The following is a 19,705-nucleotide window of genomic DNA, read 5'->3' on the forward strand; positions in this document are numbered from 1 at the left end:
TCTTGATATCTTCTAAGAACGAGCCAACAGCCGGCCTGATTGACGTATTATAAAGCAGTTATGAAACTGCTGTTTACACAAACCACCCTAATCCCCAGTTATATGGCCTGCCTGTTCTTTCGGTAAATATTACTACAGAACCCACCCTGGGCCGCTTGTCCAGATTCAAAACAGAATAAAGGACCAGCAGGAAGCCAATGGGCCCCACTGCTCTGTGACTAGGAATGAGTGTATATCCCTGCAGTGTATAAGGGGATGTGTAACACTAATGTACAATATAAAGATGTATTCATACACAAGTGCTTGCAGAGCTCGGTGCCCAGAGAAGAGGTGTGGGCGTTAGGACAGGCAAGCGACTCCCACTCCTGCAGCGTGACAACAGCCATAAATATTCATAACTACACCACACAGAGTACAGGAGGAGGGGGGCAGCATCACAGGATACCAGCAGCCAGGGAGAAGGAAGGAAGGAAGGATGTATCTCTCCGCTGGGCTTCACAGACCAGTGTAGGCTCTACACAACCCAAACAATGTAACACACACCATCCAAGCAGAGAGTGAGGCACACAATAGTACACTGCATTTACTTCCAGAGCTGGGCTGGTATCACCCAGGTGGTACAGCATCTAGCAAGCCCCCGTCACAGTTAATGGGGGTCTTTATTCCTGCTCCGCATTTACAGGTTGATTTTTTTTTTCCTTCACGTGCAAAGTTAAATGCCAAACGTCCCAATCAGACTGGAAACGCCGCCTCCCTCTCTGCCCCGTGCCTTTTAAATCTGGCCCACTAAGTCAACCTCCCTGTCCTACCCACTGCGATGCAACGGACCCCCTAAATCTTCAAGGTGTGAAATATACAGCCAGAGCAAGTTGCTTGATGCTAGGGTAAAGAAACGGCTTGTGAGGGGTAGGGGGACTTATGGTCATAGGGCTACATTGTGTCCTGACCACATGGGATTCATGTTGTACTGTGGAAATTGCAATTTTATAAACCGTTTAAATGCTATGTAGAACCATGGTCAGACCCACATGACGGTGCTACGTGCACCAAAGGTCTCCAGAATTTCTTGCTCTTGTCTTTCCAACAACTACAGAAAGATACTCAGCCATCGAGTCAGTTAAGCAAATCATAATAAAAGGTCTTGAGGCGCCCGTACGCGGCAGAGCCCACCGCTGATCTATAAAAAAATGTTGTGGCCAAATCGCCAAGCGTTCAAGCCAAACAGCCAAATCCTACTGGACACACACAGGCCACCGAGTCTTTAATTTCCACCAATACTGACCTACTTCTAAAAGACAGCAATAAGATGTTGAGTGGGATCAGGGGCTGTATTGGGATATACACACTTATGATTTGTCCCGGCAGAACCACTATGTGTATCGTCACCAATTCAAAATCCATCTACACGAGGGGTTAAACATAATAATGTAGAACTCAGGAGCCAGCGAATCAGATCTAGAGCCAGCGAGAGCATTGAAGGAGCCAGGAAAGATGAACATCCACTTACGTACAACGAAGGCGGAAGAACCAGAGATGGGCGGGAGCTGTAGATACTGGAACCACTGACGTTCTAATTCTAATCTGAGAGCAGAGCAGTTCAATCTGTCTGGATGTATTAAGAATATGGATTAAAAGGTAGAGTCCAGCCAAGAAAACTATATCAATTAAAATAATTTACTCTCTATCCATTTGTGTGATATTTTTTGTTTGTAACCTTAATGATTAACTTTTCCAAGAGTTTATATTTAATGTTTGGCAGGTCTGGTGGATGAAAGGCATGCAACGCTCTCTTCACCTAGTACGCTCCCTCCTCACAAGTTAATGTAAGGAGAAAACTACTTCCTCATTACAGAGACGTATACAGCAGTGATCATCATCACCATTTATATAGCGCCACTAATTCCGCAGCGCTGTACAGAGAACTCGCTCACATCAGTCCCTGCCCCATTGGAGCTCACAGACTAAATTCTCTAACACACACACACACATACACACACACACATACACACACAGAGACTAGACTAGCAGACTAGGGTCAATTTTGATAGCAGACAATTAACCTACTAGTATGGGGTTTTTTTTTGGGAGTGTGGGAGGAAACTGGAGTACACGGAGGAAACCCATCAAACACTGGGAGAACATACAAACTCCACACAGATAAGGCCATGGTCGGGAATTGAACTCATGACCCCCGCGCTGTGAGGCAGAAGTGCTAACTACCGAGCCACTGTGCTCAGTGGTTAATTGGCTAATAGGTTAATTGGCTGCTATCAAAATTGACCCTAGTCTCTGTCAGTCTGTCTGTGTGTTAGGGAATTTAGACTGTAAGCTCCAATGGGGCAGGGACTGATGTGAATAAGTTCTCTGTACAGCGCTGCGGAATCAGTGGCGCCATATAAATAAATGGTGATGATGATTTGGGCTATCTCAGTGTATTTTTCGTAGCATCACGTTACAATATAAAAACCACTCATAAATCGACGAGATAATCAAGTCCTATTTCTCAATCTCTGTGCGGTGTCTACGACAGAAACAAGGCTTGAAGAATGAGGACTTGTGCCGTTTATTTTGTAGGAGATATTTTTGCCAAGCTCAGGAACAAGAGAAGAAAAAAAAAAAAAAAAGTAATTACACGTCGATAGAGGACATTCATAAATACCCGTGCCAAAGCCGGCAGACTCAGCCCGGCACATTATCAGCACAAATAGAATCTGCATCGCAGGGAGGATAAATTATTTAATTACAAGATAATTTCTTGGTCCAGAGCCCCCCACATCTCGCAGCGTGAACTAGTTCAGTATTCAAACTGGTTCCAAGCAGTGCCAAGATCTACAATAGGAATTAAATTAAGACGGGAAATTCATGGTGCCCGCAAGGGGACACGGACACCCACTTTTATGGCAAGGTGATACTGGATCCAGGGAATAGATTTTGCATGATGGTCAACAAGTGACTAGAAGGACTTAATGCTCGATTCCCTATGCTGTTTTGGCAACAAACTACTTCACATTTGAGGTCCAAGAATAAGGTGAAAAAAAAAGGACAAAAATATAATATAGATATATATATAGATATATATATATATATATATATATATATATATATATATATAAAGCTCTATATCCATCTACCTATATACACACACACACACACACACACACACACAATATTACCACGAGACAAAAATGGGAAGCATTTAAAACATCTAATGCACAGGTGTCTATACTTCCATAGCAACCAATCAGCTGCTTGCTTTAACTTCCTACCCAAGAATGTTAACTGCAGGAATCTAATAGGTTGCTATGGGTTACAATACAGTTTCTACACACACACACACACTGTGCACACTTGACCCCTCTATTCTTTATTTGATTGGTGCTTTAAACAATTTATTTTTAGAAACTTCAGCATAAAGTTGAATAATGTTTAATACATTTCTCCTTCGAGGCTTGGTGTGCCAAATGTTAAACATGAAGTAATTACAAATTAATGGCTCCATTTATGTAACACGAGAGTTGTACTTGTGATTTTCTTCTTGTTGCTGGCCTGTGGCAACCTCCCAAGATCTAGGGCAGACAGGCTGGCAGAGAACGGCACAGCAGATGTAGGTTTTGCCTGGTTTCCTGCAGGCTGTTGGAACGAGTCCGGTACAGACCACAAGCTGTCCGTGCACCTTGTTGCCCTGGCCATCTGCTTCTAACAGGCAGGGTGCAGGTAAAACGGATGGAGGAAGACAATGTTCACTGAAGGCTGCTAATTACAGCAGCTCCCTTACCATGCGAAGCATCTGCTCCGTGGTCCTGATCGCGGCACAATACACCTGAAATAAACGGGGACCGTGGAATAGATTGAATATATAGCAGCACAGTTGGCATTTAAATGGGGTGGGGGGGGGGGGGGTGGTTGCACAGTTACTTGCTATAGAGGAAATATTTGAGACAAAAGAATGATGTCTTTAACAAGCAGATTCAGACCGATCATCACTTTGATTGATTCGTACCAGGCCCATGGAAACCGAGAAGGCCTGTGTGAATTGAGGCACACCTGTATACATTGGAAGGGGCCATTATGTGGGTACTGAATTATATCAGCCATGAAATGCCCCAGATGTCGCTGGCTCCTAATGAATTGATAGGCTGCATGTTCACAAATATTGGGTCTATTTAGGAACCTCCAAAGAGGTTAAAATCCATTGACAACTGCAGTTATACCGCATTGCGAAGTAGCGAGGCTATTTATATTTAGAGGATCGCAGCAGATATCAGAGATATCTCCTGCGGTCCATTAGCCATTATAACCTATGGGGAGAGCATCGCAGGAGAGGGATCTTGGGATCTTGGGATCTTGGGATCTCCCCCCCCCCCCCCCCATCACAAATTGTCATAAGAATCTGCAAGTAACGTGTTGGGGATCACTTTACTCCGTGTTCTCCCCAGAAAATGTTGTCAGTCAGGTGGGGCAGTGTAATACTTTGCAGGAATAATGAAATATGTTGGAGGTTATTGCCCACAGCTGCCAGGACTGGTCAGACTGGTGGTCAGTGGTCTAACACACACTGCTGGCTGTAGTGCTCACATAGTGCCTGTTCTAATAGGAGAAACAATGGTTTATTCTATTATAATAGGACTCAGTTGGGCTCCAAGAGCCGGGTGGAGGACCCGGGAAATAGGTGCTGGGGAGATCACTGTTACTATAGATTATTCACCAGAACAGGCTCCTATCGGATTATAATAACTATAAAGTGATACGCTAATTCATTTATTATCATTTCGATAAGAAATGATAATTAACATGAACAATATACAATTAGTCATAAATAGACCCCATTGTCTCAGCATTCATTTAAGATGGGGGGGGGGGGGGAAGGGGGCTGCGCATTAGAACAATAGTTTTCAAACCCAATACTCCCAACTGAAAAAATTGGAACAAATTGCGCCGTGACCCATTTCACCAATCTGCTATAAGGTCACAGCCATTTCCAATCAGGCCACACCCATTTGGCCTCTAAAAATAGGACTAATGGTAGATAAGTTCAATTCGGAAAATGTTGTGATCCTCTACAAGGAATGCACACAATTCCCATACCGATATGAATGACTTCTACTCTCTTCCACAGTATCTGCACATCGCCCAACATTATAAAAGGCTAAAGGAATACTCACAAGCGATACCGGTCATCAACACACAGCGACACACCCATTCTGTGGGTGGGAGCAATATTGCACCAATCTAGCATACCTACCTCATACCTACCTCATACCTCAGTAATGTTGCTAGTTTAAAGAGAATGGATAGGCTGCCCTCATGAATACTGTTTCAGCCTAAACAAAATGGCGTCCCCCAGTGTGTGTAGTCAACAAGGCCACTAACATAACAAAGCACTATTTGTTGCTCATGTTTACAGACACAAAAGTATATAATAATACAAAGTACAGAAAAATAATATAGAAAGTACAGGTAAATAAACATGATATTCAAAGTATTATACACCGCTCCAACTGTAGCTGGAACTATGCAACTGGAGAGGATTGTTCATACAGATCTAGTTATATTATCAGGCTCAAAGGGAAAGTTTGCTAGAAAAGAGACACAGGAGGTATCTGGGTAAAAAAAAATATATAAAATGCATTTAAGGGCTATACAATCTGTACGTACATCGGTTAGACATCCAGGCTCTCCTAGGTGTGCAGAAATCTTTCTGTATGGACAGAAATATGCTGCACTGATCGCCACAGGTCTACATGCTGTGCGCAGATCTGGCAGAAAATCAGGAAACGGCAGCGGTATGCTCACCACGATATAAATAAACGCTGGAGCCTGTGAGTCACTCCTTGGCACTCCACAAAATCTGCAAGGGGCAAAGGATTCTTAACCAAATCAACAGCTAGAGAACAAACCTTAACCTCTTAGCATCCAGGTATATTGAGAAAACAGTGCAGGAATGATGTGCTCTCATCAGAAAGGACTCATTACAAATAAAAGTACTGACCCAAACGTACCTCTGAGCTAGCAGAGATTGGGGAGTATATTTACTAAGCTGCGGGTTTGAAAAAGTGGAGATGTTGCCTATAGCAACCAATCAGATTCTAGCTGTCATTTTGTAGAATGGGGGGTATATTTACTAAACTGCGGGTTTTGTCCTATACATCCAATGAGGCACATTTTGCATCTTCCTGTAACAAAGAAACGCTGTATTTATTATAAAGGCAGTCCTGATTAATTAATCAAATGAAGCTAAAATGAGCAATATTTTAGGGGGGAAAAAAGTGAAAGGTTTAAAATTAATGAAGAGGGGGATCTACGGTGTCCATAGGATGGACTTGTGCTATGTTATTGTAGCTTCCACCATGCACACACTTTCAGGTGGATCAGCAAAGCATAAATTGGTTTTCTGTGGTCAGTTCCAAGGACCATAAATTGGATGTACACCTGAAAAGCACTTGGTGGACAAAACAGGTGAACTTGAGCAAATATAAAAGCAGTGCAGGAATTTTTTGGTGGTTCGTACACGAGCCTAATTGAGAGTGAAAAAAATGCAATTTTCAAATTCTGACTTCCGCTTCAGCTCATTTTAATAAGTTGGATAAATGACTAAAAGGCTAATCCGCAGCCACAATCACCCAGCATCAGGAGTCTTACATCATTACTCTCTGCTGACCCAGTTCCTTCCCACATGCAGTGCGTAACCCACGCTTACACCCCCAGTCACTGGAGGACACTCCACTGACCCTCTGAGCTCACTTCAGTGAATGCAAATAAATGGAGCCGCCCCCGACTGCAGGAGCAGCACAAGTAGGCGCATGATGTCAATATAACCACCAGGCTCTATCCCCACACCTGTTGGCAATGCTTTTACTGGTGCTACACGATTTCACTAGCCTTTTATAATGCTGGTGTGTAACAGACATAAATGCTAGTCTTTGGCTTACTGCAAAAAAAATAATAATAAAACTATAAGATCAAAATAGTGCACAGAAGACCATTTTTATATCTTTAACCCAGGCCTGTCCAACCTGCGGCCCTCCAGGTGTTGTGAAACTACAAGTCCCAGCATGCTTTGCCAGTAGACAACCAGTTGATAGCTGGAAGAGCATGCTAGGACTTGTAGTTTCACAACATCTGGAGGGCCGCAGGTTGGACAGGCCTGCTTTAACCCATCACACTGGCTAAGCAGCGAACATCATTCGTATTTTTGATCAGTTCAACCAGCTACATCCATATAATAATCCACCAGTTTCTTTGCTGTGACAACAAAGTTATAGAGCGAACCATTGTCAGACTCCGTAACTCCTCACTATGTGTAGATTTGTCGAACAGCAAGTATGAGGTAAAGTGGAACAAGAGTTTCCTTTGGACATCAGAAGAAAAACTAAAACCTTACAAAAGAACTAGAAACTAGAGCTGTATTTATGTGTCAATGAAGAGATGTAAGTAACCTATATGCCGCCCTAGCTGTTGTACAACTACAAGTCCCAGCAGAGCACAACACATGGACAGCCAGTTTTGACAAGCCTGAAAATAGAACTTGGAGAATTCTGGTTTTATTTGGAATATACCCCCCCCCCCCCAACTCACAGAAGTGCAGGGTTCCCATGTCTAGGACCACCAACGTCAGCTGTATAATAATGATCCAGGTCTCTCAGCCTGGAGACTGAAAATAAATTCAAGCAGATGATTGACAACACAGCCGATTGCCCGCATGGTTTATACAAACTTCATCCACAGGAGAATGTTTCTCCACAAGGTTTCAGCCATGGGAACCCCATGATTCTACTAGCCACTTCATGACTGGATGGTCCTCCTTTCATATTCATTTCTACACTCCTAAACGATATCCCAAATACCGATGACATTAGTTTCCCCAACTACATATATTTTGAATGCTCAATGTGCGTACGGTGTTTAAGCAATCAGAGGGGCGGGAACTGAACGAAACAGTCCCGGCCTACGCCTTGGGCAGTCCTTAATAGGCCAAGTTCAATCCTGTCAGAGCACATGGCTACCACAACTGCCTGCCATTTATTCAAGTAGTCTCAGACTGCACAGATATAAGCAGAGGGTGGGCATCAAGGGGTTAAAGACTACTTATTGGCGTGGTAAAAGAACCAGCGGGGTGCTCCCACAGCGCAACAGCAGCAGATAATCCATGACTGAACAAATCAAATAACTAGCCTGGGTAATCACGCTGGTCTGCTGTTGGGCTGGAAATAACATAAAGTGCACCGTTTGCCTATAGGCAGTGGAGGTAACCGCTCCATTTACTAGAAACTAGTGGCATTCCTGGTACATGGTACCTCAGATACCTCACAGATCATCACCACCACCATTTATTTATATAGCGCTACTAATTCCGCAGCGCTGTACAGAGAACTCACTCACATCAGTCCCTGCCCCATTGGAGCTTACAGTCTAATTTCCCCAACACACAGACAGAGAGAGACACTAGGGTAAATTTGATAGCAGCAAATTAACCTACCATCCAGTTTTTGGAGTGGGGGAGGAAACCGACGTACCCAGAGCAAACCCACGCAAACATGGGGAGAACATACAAACTCCACACAGATAAGGCCATGGTTGGGAATCGAACCCATGCCCCAGTGCTGAGACAGAAGTGCTAACCACTGAGCCACCGTGTCACCAGTTCCTTCTACAGGATAGGCTGCGTTCTCAACAGTTAGGTCAAAGCGCAAAATGAATGCATTTGTAAATACAAGTAAAGTGCATAGTAAAAATAGATCTCCATGTAACGGAGAGGACAGTATTCAGAATCGATCGTGAGAAAGGTAAGAACGGGAGTTTTCAGAGAGTTAAGTATCGGAGTGAAAGAGGAAAATAAAAAGTTGACCAGACGTCCTGAAAAAGGAGAAGAGAGAGAGGGAGTGAAAGAGAAAGGAGAAGAGTGAAGAAGTGGAAGAAAGAAGGAAGAAGGGTGGGTGGCATGGCAGAACCCACTCTGGAAACAGTAAGGTAGAGGGGTGTAAGAGTTTAAAAAAAAACAAAAAAAACACAAAAATAAAGATCATCATCGTCACCATTTATTTATATAGTGCCACTAATTCCGCAGCGCTGTACAGAGAACTCACTCACATCAGTCCCTGCCTCACTGGGGCTTATAGTCTAAATTCCCTAATACACAGACACAGACTAAGGTCAATTTAATAGCAGACAATTAACCTACTACTATGTTTTTGGAGTGTGGGAGGAAACCGGAGCACCCGGAGGAAACCCACACAAACACGGGGAGAACATACAAACTCCTCACAGATAAGGCCATGGTCGGGAATTGAACTCATGACCCCAGTGCTGTAAGGCAGAAGTGCTAACCACTGAGCCACTAACAGAATATATGGAGCTACATGCATTAACAACATACTATAGTATGTAGATCCAGGGAAAGTTCCCTGTATAGGGTCATGAAGGAGTTTTTTCACCACTTTTAAGACAAATTGTACTATGCCTTATAGAGCTTTTTCCTTCTTCTGGATCAACTGAAGTATGAGGATGAAAGGTTAAGCTAGATGAACAGAAGTCTATTCAACCTAAACTGACTGTACTATTTTGGTTACTCTCGTCACTTGCTTTTTCTTTTGTATCTTATGCCTTTTACATTCTTTAATGCTTTAGTAAACTGTTTTTTTCATGCTCGGTACCTAGTCTTCTAAATATATTTCACTTACCTAAACCTAGTGATAGGTTAGAGGTCATTTAAAAGGAACGTTCCATACAACCATAGTAGCATTCATTTTGGCCATTATATCATTTTATTAACATTTTTACTTATTTCTTCTTAAAGAGGATATTTAACCACACAAAAAGATAAAAAAAACAAATACAAAAAGAACATTTCAACAGCAACTTGCCTCAATGTCTTAAATGAGAACAGTAAGTTCTCAACTCGGCTTACGGTCAACAAACTTAAGCTCCCAGGTTTTTGTTTGGCAGGAAATATTACAGATGTGGTCATTTAAGGGTGAGAGCAACGTGGCTTGCAGAAAGCACACAGGAAGAATAATAGATTTCATGCGCTGCCAGGACACAAAGCTCGTAGCTGCTTCCAGGCTCCGGATAGTGCACATCCGCGGTTCACAGGTGCTGTACAGCAGGCTGCCTGTAGATCATAATGCAAACCCACAACTTACAGTCCCATGACCGAGGGACATAAACCCATCTCAGTCTTATTCATACAGCTACAGACAGAGGTTGGGAAAGACTAGAGAAGCCACAATGAGTTACACATACGTTGAATACATAATTATCGCCATTTATATAGCGCCACTAATTCCGCAGCGCTGTACAGAGAACTCATTCACATCAGCCCCTGCCCCATTGGAGCTTACAGTGTAAATTCCCTAACATACACACAGACTAGGGTCAATTTATTAGCAGCAAATTAACCTACCAGTATGTTTTTGGAGTGTGGGAGGAAACCAAAGCACCCGGAGGAAACCCACGCAAACACGGGGAGAACATACAAACTCCACACGGATAACATTTTTTCTTTATAAATGACAGGCACATTGGAAACAAAGGACACGGAGGACCAAAGTGAGTGGGTAAAATTCCATGAGGGTCAACACAACATCCATAGGAAAAGGGAAGTTTATAATTATAATTTTTGCAATTGAAAGGGACATCATCAAAACTCATTTAAATAGGTTTAAACATAACATTTAGAAGTGAACAACTGAAATTCTGGGTGGATAATGCATTACACGATTTTTTATTGACTTGCTGATTCTCTCACTGAGATTTTAAAGCGTGTCAGTGTTTCTTGTGCTGCAAACAGGTTTGGTATTATCAAAAATTGATTGACAGGTATCATTTGAAAGCCAAGTTACCCACGTCCAACATGTGAGTGATTGGAGCACTATATCATAAAATGAAACCTATGTGGTGCCTAGTCTCTTGTACAAATATTTTTTCTCTTATTGATTGGGAATCATTACATAAACTTGAAATTGTATTTATGAAACACTGATAAGGGGACATGGCCCAAGGTTTAAAAGTATAACTTAAGATTTTTTTGGGGGTTAGTCATTTTAATGAAGTGTAATTTTCTACATTTAAGCCACAATTGTCAGGGAAAAAACAGATAAATTCATTAACAGAACTGCTGACTTATCGGCTAAATAATTGAAGCTCTCTCTACCCACTGGTGTAAAGCTGGGTACACACTACAGAAATTTCGACCAACTTTTTATGCCGAGCGATTTTACTTGCGGTCGATGTTCCGATCGCTCGGTCCATGGACTGCATACACACTAGCCTTGTTTAGAACGAGAAAGGGAAGAGCGGACCTCACGTTAGCGACTTTTTACAGCCATGTTGTCGTGAGCAATGACTGTAATTTCATACTCACTGTTGTGGATCGGTCGGAAGTTTATACACACTACACAGCGGAAACGAGATTGGAACGAATATTAAACGGTACGACCAACCAAATGAGGCGACAATCGTCCATTTGGGCAGACTTTCGACCATCGTGTCACTGCACACACTGACCTGACTTTTGAACGAGCGGTCGTATGTCGGCTGATTTAGCCGATTATTGGTTGAAAACTGTGTAGTGTGTACCCAGCTTTAGGAAGAGCATTGATAAGGCAATTTAAACGTGATTGCGTTTGTAACCACATTTTGCACTTGTGGTCCAGGGGGTGGGGGGGGGGGGGGGGATTTATGTAGAACACAGCGAATGTATCTAAATAGAGCATGCAGCCACCAAAAGAGGCCACACACAAACACTCAACAGAGACACAAGTAGGTATGAGGTCCCTGAACAAACAGGTACCGTATCGATACGTTTAAAATTGTGTATGATCATGTTTAAGGTGATAGTTACCGTTTCTATAGATAAACGTTTACAATGTAACTTATTGATAAAGAAAAACAGCCTGCAAATCAACATGCTCTATCCAAATCTAATGCACACTATGGGGGGAATTCAATTCCCCCGAAGTACCGTCGCGTTAAAGATATTACCTTTATTACGGTAATATTAACCCGGCTTTCTGCTCGCAGCTCAGGGAGCTGCAAGCAAAAAGCCGGCGTTAAAACTACCGTAATAACGGCAATAACGCTCACCATTACCGTAATAACGGCAATAACGATCACCATTACCGTAATAACGGCAATAACGATCACCATTACCGTAATAACGGCAATAACGATCACCATTACCGTAATAACGGCAATAACGCGCACTATTACCGTAATAACGGTAATAATGCGCAGGCCGGGTAACTTTTAACAGTAACGCAATTGAATTCCCCCCTATATATTTGGGTAGCAAAAAATAAAACCCACACACCTATTGAACCATTGAATTGTACAACCAGAAAGCGATTGAAAGTATCATGGTCTAGTAATTCAGTCGGACTCTGAACACCAGGATCCGTTTAGTTTAGCAACACGTGTTCAATCTGTTCACTAATCTGGCTGATCACAAAGTGTGTTTGGGGCCATTAATTGCATTAATGACCCAAACACATTTCAGAAACATTTCAATACTCTGTCACCTAACAACTGTACATCTACATTTGCAGAGTTGTCTATAGCTCAGAATCTTAACATGACTGTGTACAAGGATTTCGGCTTCCAATTTGGTTTTAAATGAAATTGCCCCAGAAATTGCCGCTTGTGTTGTCGCTAAATGACCATCAATAAATCTCTCACCGAAAATGAGAAGATGTCACACAGCACTGATGGAAAATGCGATCAGACAATGACCACTATATGCCAGTGTGAGCTATCAAAAGCAGACTGCCCCCATGTAGACAGGTCTATGCCCGTGGCTATAACAGACATCGACCCAGTTCATCTGTCTATGAGCCATGTGCTTGGGTAACTTTAAAGGACCACTAAACTGAAAAATGACACTTTCAGATATGAAGGTGAAGTGTCAGTCTTAACCTGCAATTTCACTGCAGATCTGGTCAAAAGCAAATTATAATCTCACCACTGAATTACAGACAGCTGCAACCTTAGGATGGTGTCCATGTGGGATCTAATACTGGTCAACGGCTAGACCTGCCCCTATGTATGAATCAGCAAATCCATACTGTGCATTTCTGCTGAGCAAGTCTGTCTAGCTGTCAGTCATTGGCTGTCTACCTAGTTAGAGACACACCTCTCTCCCAATGTGGTAACCTGCTGCAGAGGAATGAAAAAGCACAGTGCACTTTAGTTACGTATAAACTCTCCAGTTATATGATGTATATTATTTAGCTCAATGATATGAACCTTTGATATAAGTGAATATATAGTTGCTAACATTATAAATCATTTCCAGTGTCGAACAGACGTGTACCTGCTCAGCAGCAGCTCGTCAGACATTGGTGAACTACAAACCCTCTTACATGTTTACTGAACTTCGTTACAATTTTTTTTGTTGTGATTGCCATTATTCCTCTCTACTATTAATTTACTAGTTAGAAGTCCAACAAAATGACGGAAATTTTTGAATGTTCATACTGTCCTCTCATTACGTGCTCAAGAACTGGGGCAGACCTTACTGAACCCAATTGAAATTTACCCTTGTGGCAGCATTGATTGAATAGTTTTGTCAGGTGGACGCTTAGCGTGGGAAAATTCACAAATACTGTTCATGGGACCATTAATATTTGTTTCAAAGTTATCGACATCTTGTTTACCGGCACTGTAGGCGTTGATGTGATATCACATCTGTCCTGTTCGCTCTTTGATTGTTTTCTCTGTGGCGGGCAATTTGCCGAGGGGTCATATTTGCCTGGCGACCACTTTCTCTTTGGTCATCAGTCATAGTTTGCCGTTGGGCTTTATCCCACAGCAGACATTTGCCTTTTAGGTGGCATCGTAATTAGACTTTGTTGCTTAAATTAATTAGTATATTCCTAATAATTTAATACTAAGTGCAAATTAAACGAATGGATAGAAAATAGAGTCAGTTTGGAATAGCAAAGTAACTGCCACCCTAAAAGCCTAAATAAACCAAACAAAATAAGCCCAAGATGTAAGAAAAATCTAGTCGGTAGGAAAAGTGAAGACCACAAAAGAGGAAAGAGAAAGATGTATCAAGGTTTTGGTATTGAGATGCTGTTGCGGGACCCTTGGACTTATCACCCATTGTTGTTGTGCTACACGCCAGTGACACAGCAAGTCTACCACTTTTGACATGTGGTTGCTGCGATGGGGTGGGGGTGGGGTTCAATGTTGGACACTCCCCTGCTCCCAATGCATTCACTATAAATTTATTTATTGCTATATAGATGTTACCAGGGTAAATTACTTAATATTACCGTTATTGTTGTAAAATTTTTGTTATTGCACCCTCCTACCGCCATACAGTTGCATGTAGCTGTGCAGCCAAGTCCTTATATAAACACACACAACACAAACGATATATATATACATATCCAGGTCTCATCACATCAGTGTAATAACATTAAACCAACAAGTGGGAAATTGCGACAAGAGTGTAACCACTTATACAGCCCCCTGCAGTATTATATCATCACCCCCCCCCCCCCTCCCTGCCTGGTGGGTTTGATGTCACAGTGGGGTCACATGGTCAGTCTGTGATTGGATGGCAATGTCCTGCTCACCGGACTGTCCATCATCACTTACTGGTAGGGCTGTGTGACCATTTTGTGCCGCTACCCTGATCTTATGTGAAACCATCAAGCTGCCCACCCTTGCTTTAGATGACAAATGCCCAGTCTTATGTCATATTATCTACTTCATTTAACCCCACACATCCTACCCAACATACGTATTTATCTTGTTAAAGTACAAAAAAATATCCAAGTGATTTTCATTTTTTAAGGTTGCAAGTTTTTCTCCTCTCCCCCTAATACAAGGTCTATTTAAGATTCTGCCCCCTGAATGGCAGCGATCCCTAACAGGCGAGAAAGGATCAAGTTACTTTATACTGGTTCTATGAGAAACCAGCTGCTCACAGAGGGACTTAGTTTTACCCCAGTTCTGCTATCACTACATCAGTATCTATTGCCCAACAGGCTGCCCAGCGGTACAAAATGGCCACCACATGGGCGCCTCAGTGATTGGCATTGGTTACCATGCTAATAGGCTGCAGTCCAATGAAAGTTGGTTTAGCCCATGGCTGCCAGCACTGAGTGTAAGTGACTGGTGCATATTAATAATAATTAAATCTGCTAAACCACTTCCTGAATCCACTATTGCACAACCTATAAGAACAGAGCGTTTTGCATCACCGGGCACCACCACCTGTCTAACCTGCAGAAAAATTCACCCTGCCAATGTAGAAGTCTTTAAACACTCTGTGAATATCACCGATTCCTGCCTGTCCAATGTTGTGCAAGCAAACGAAGAGACGAGTTCTGTTCAATAGCGGTGAAGGAGGTCTGATTTTCTACCTGTGATTACATTACCATCAGCAGCATAGGCACAGGACCCAAAATACAGGGCTCTGGCAGCTGTCAGTGGTTGGTATTGAACACAGGATGGAAAGGGAGGAAAAGCAATCAAAGCAGGATGTCCCAGCGCCCCCTGAGAACAAACGAAATGGGGGTGGGGAAAGAGTCCTCTGTAATTGTTGATTCTAGCTCAAAACTCAGAGGGACATCGGCGCAGCTGACTGCTGAAACTCCCTAAAAACAAGCAGTCACGGGACTGCATGGTGTAGCACCACTAAGCATATAAACAGACGTAAAATAAAAAACAAGCCATATCCCTTCACATACTTTGTTGTTTTAAACAAATATTGTCACACAACTAAATAGCAAACTAAATACTTATGTATATTTTTAATGAAAGAAAAAGCAGTAAATTATAATATAAAAATGAAAAAAAAAATAAATATAAAACTGGTTTGGTTTGCACTCCCCCATTTAATTGCAAAAGAATTGTGTTGATTTTAGAAAATGTTTAAGGCAACAGGAAGGGAAAGGGGTGAGGACACAGAGCTTGTAGCAGGGTAGGCTGGGTACACACTATAGAAACTGTTTACCGATACAATGTCGTTTAAACGATTTTACCAACAACTGAAGGTTCCGATCAGCAGAACACTAAGGCGATATCAGGCCAAACGGTCTTTCATCGTGTGATTGGCCCAATGATCGGCTAAAAAACCTGTAGTGTGTACCCAGCCTTAGTGCAGTGATTGGATGGCGATATCCTCACCCAGTTTGACTAGACAGAACTCCTGTTTGGTGCCAACAAACCAATGTTTTAAAATTGACAGCCATAAAAATGGATTTGATTTGTATTGATCAGGTCCCTGGTAGGAGTTACACTTCCATGTGAACGTTTTTAAAGCTCTCAGACTTTCCAATGCAGGTTCTGTAATGTGTTCGTACTCAAGTGAACATAAACAAGACCAAGACAGCACGGGACATTACGGCAGCGACCAGCCTACAATTGTGGGGTGCTCGGGTCCTGGCCTGTATTTACTAAATGGGTATCGACATTAGAAGCTTGATTTCTGTACCAGAAATGTTGCTAAATTGGAGGAAGCAGGAACCGACGGCCAGAGAGCAATGACAGAACTTGGGTCATGTATCCTAAAGGAGAAAGAGGATTTGATGGTGGTGAAGAACTGCAGAAGCCATGTTGCAGGGATCCACAAAGGAATTGCAACACCAGAGTTCCCAAACATGGGCACAAGCAAAGACGAAAATCTGTCAATTAGCGCCAAACTGTACGACCAATGGCGGAATGGTAGGCAAATGGGAGTCTGCATTATACCTGGCTCCCGAGCGGGTGTCTTGAGAGCCCTTGCAAGGCAAGGAAGCAGAATGACAGCCAAATATTCGCTCCCTAGTGTAGAATATGGTCGACTAACACTGCTCCCCTTGAACACACTTTCTGCCCCATTCTCTCGCGAGCAGAGCTTACATAGAAAAGCTCATTTTAATTATTCTATACTTGCATCGTATGCAAGCAGTACATAAAACCAGCATCAACACAGATGGTGCAAGCAAAAAACAAAAACGGAACAAAAAAGCAAAACTGCAGCATTTGTCTGCCTGCATTTTCATACATGGAACCCCACCATGAAATAAGTCCTTACAGTGAGAAAATAAAATCCACTGGTGCGACCAAACGGTTTACCTGCATGATTATACCTGTTCCTCAGCGTTTCTCTAACAGCGGGTGAAGTGTTGCTGCCCCTATTTCTGGAGCGTGACACAAGCAGCTGCCTGGAGAGGCAACACCTGAGCAGTAACATCGCCTCGGCAGCACAAACCCCTTCCGCGGCCGCACCGTGCCGTGCCCTGGGGCTTTCAATTGCCAGAGACAGATGTTTGTACAGCTTTTTCCTGGTGGCCCCTGCGGTGGTAGATTTACTGCTAAACAGATGCTCAGCAATGCACTTTAACACTTTCATCACCAGCTGGGATTAACCTACATGATCATTTAAGAGAATAAAACACCTTTTGCTAGATACTCTCAACACATCTCAGTAGCTGAACCTTGAGCAGCTCATTAGGTGTCATTTACCAACATTGCATGAAGGTGCAAATTCTGTACTGAACCATAGCAACCAATCAGCACAGTGGCCTAGTGGTTAGCACTTCTGTCTCACAGCACTGGGGTCATGAGTTCAATTCCTGACCATGGCCTTATCTGTGTGGAGTTTGTATGGTCACCCTGTGTTTGCGTGGGTTTCCTCCGGGTGCACTGGTTTCCTCCCACACTCCAAAAAAAACACACTGGTAGGTTAATTGGCTGCTATCAAAATTGACCCTAGTCTTTCCCTCTGTGTCTCCCTCTCTGTCTGTGTAGACCTTGAAGGTCTAGTACAAGTACAAATGAAAGCACTCAACTTATTTAAACCTATGTCTAGAACAAGGGTAGGCAACCTGCGGCTCTCCAGGTGTTGTGAAACTACAAATCCCAGCATGCCTTGCCACCTATCTACTGGTTATCTACTGGCAAAGCCCTTCAGGCTTATCCAGGATTTCCCAAACCCAGTCCTCAGGGAGCCCTAACAGTGCATGTTTTCTAGATCTTCTTACTGGAGCCCAGTGGTATTCATTACTGACTGACACAGTGTAACAGATCCTGAGGTGTTACTTCACCTGTGATCTGTGCCTGTAGTTTCACAACACCTGGAAAGCCACAGGTTGCCTGGACCTCTCCTAGCCGATGAATCCCCCCTTTCACATGCACCCTGGTGCAGATCTGCAGCATGCAGAGTTTCCATTCCATGTGCCCAAATCCAAACTTGCAGTGGCCATACACAGCACAAAGTCTGGGCATTGTCAAAGACAACCATGCTGGCATATTTATATAAATAGTTGGCTGCAAAACATCAAATTACTACCTACACGAGATTATCATACACTTTCTAAAAATCACATAATATCCCAATGTAAAAAAATGAATCACTTATTTAGTCTGTTTTTGGCCTGCAGCCAAACCGTCAAATAACTTGGATATCACAGGTAGGAGCGACCTAGGCAGAAAGAAGAGAGCGAAGGTATAATATATACATAATGTTTTATGGAGTCACTATAGTATAGAACTATATAGTACCATAGTACAATAAACCCTCAATGACGGCTTATCCAATGGTTCCTGCTAACATGGGAAAGAACAGTGGAACGGATTTGTCTGATCAGATAAGCTGTCATTGTTAATTTTAAATGTACATTTTAAACTACTATATTGAGACTCAAAAAAACTTTTATCCACTACTGCCCGTCCCCTTCTCTTCTCGTTAGGTTTATAGAAATGTTACAATTATGTAACGGTTTGGACACCTCTGCGGTAGAGAGGCTCTCGCTTAATAAAATCAGTAATAAATTATATTACCACATTTACACATGTGTAGTGAACTTTACTTGTAGTGTGTCATTCATAAATTAACCAGCTTACTTTGTATCAATCTGTATAATCTGGTAGTAAATGAGCCATTTAAATGGTGTTTTCATGTATTTCAGCAGCTGGATCCAGATTCTATGATCCTAAAGCACAACGTACATTATTTTGTACTGTTCTGGAGGTTGCACCAGAAGATACCATCTCAGCTGATGGGGGCTAAAGCCCATCTCTATTTTCGGTCTTATATGACCAGGGTTGGATAGGAGAATGTAGAATTCGGAAGATGGTCCTTCAAATCTAGGAGCCAGCAGGATATTTTAAGATCATGGAAGATGTACATCCACTGATATGAATAGAAATGTCCCCCGCAAATTAGGCACCAACAACACTTTTAGGAACATTAACTACCTAGCTCCTGGGTATTCCCCCAGCCATGGTTTAGAGCAGTGTTGGCTAACCTGTGACACTGCAGGTGTTGTGAAACTACAAGTCCCAGCATACCCTTCCAGCAATAAGCTGCTATATATTGGCAAAGCATGCTGGGACTTGTAGTTACACAACACCTGGAGTGCCACAGGTTAGCCAACACTGGTTTAGAACAATAGCTAGTGGGGTCACTTTGATAACAGAATGACCACATTCACCAAATCTGTACGCAACTGACCAGCATTAGGCAATCGATGACAATATAATTAAATCAACAATATAAAATGATCAGTTCTAGAACCGGACCCTTCTGCACTTAGGGGAGTCCGAGGGGACAGGGAACTGGAGCACAGTGGTGGGTAGGATAAATGATTAGCTCTGGCTAATTTAACGGCTGAACAGTTATACTAAACATTTACATTCCTCCGACGGAGAGCTATATGAAGCCTGCCGTGGCATGTTAGGGAACAACATAGCATTCAGCTAATAAACAACA

At 42.6% G+C, this 19,705-nt stretch overlaps 1 protein-coding gene across 5 annotated transcripts in view; it reads right to left on the reverse strand.

Moving 5' to 3' along the window:
• Positions 1-19,705, reverse strand: part of IQSEC2 (IQ motif and Sec7 domain ArfGEF 2) — a 128,451-nt gene that overhangs the window by 87,588 nt on the left and 21,158 nt on the right. Inside the window, exon 1 of one of the 5 annotated variants that reach the window (XM_075185037.1) lies at positions 5,656-5,768. The exons of 3 other annotated variants lie outside the window; for them this stretch is intronic. In XM_075185037.1, coding sequence (XP_075041138.1) covers positions 5,656-5,668 — 13 coding nt within the window. In that variant the 5' untranslated portion in view covers positions 5,669-5,768. Of the gene's footprint in view, positions 1-5,655; positions 5,769-19,705 lie in introns of those variants that run through there. One more of the 5 variants, XM_075185038.1, reaches the window with a different exon arrangement.

Source organism: Mixophyes fleayi, chromosome 9 (assembly GCF_038048845.1).
Source record: "Mixophyes fleayi isolate aMixFle1 chromosome 9, aMixFle1.hap1, whole genome shotgun sequence".
Lineage (NCBI taxonomy): Eukaryota > Metazoa > Chordata > Amphibia > Anura > Limnodynastidae > Mixophyes > Mixophyes fleayi.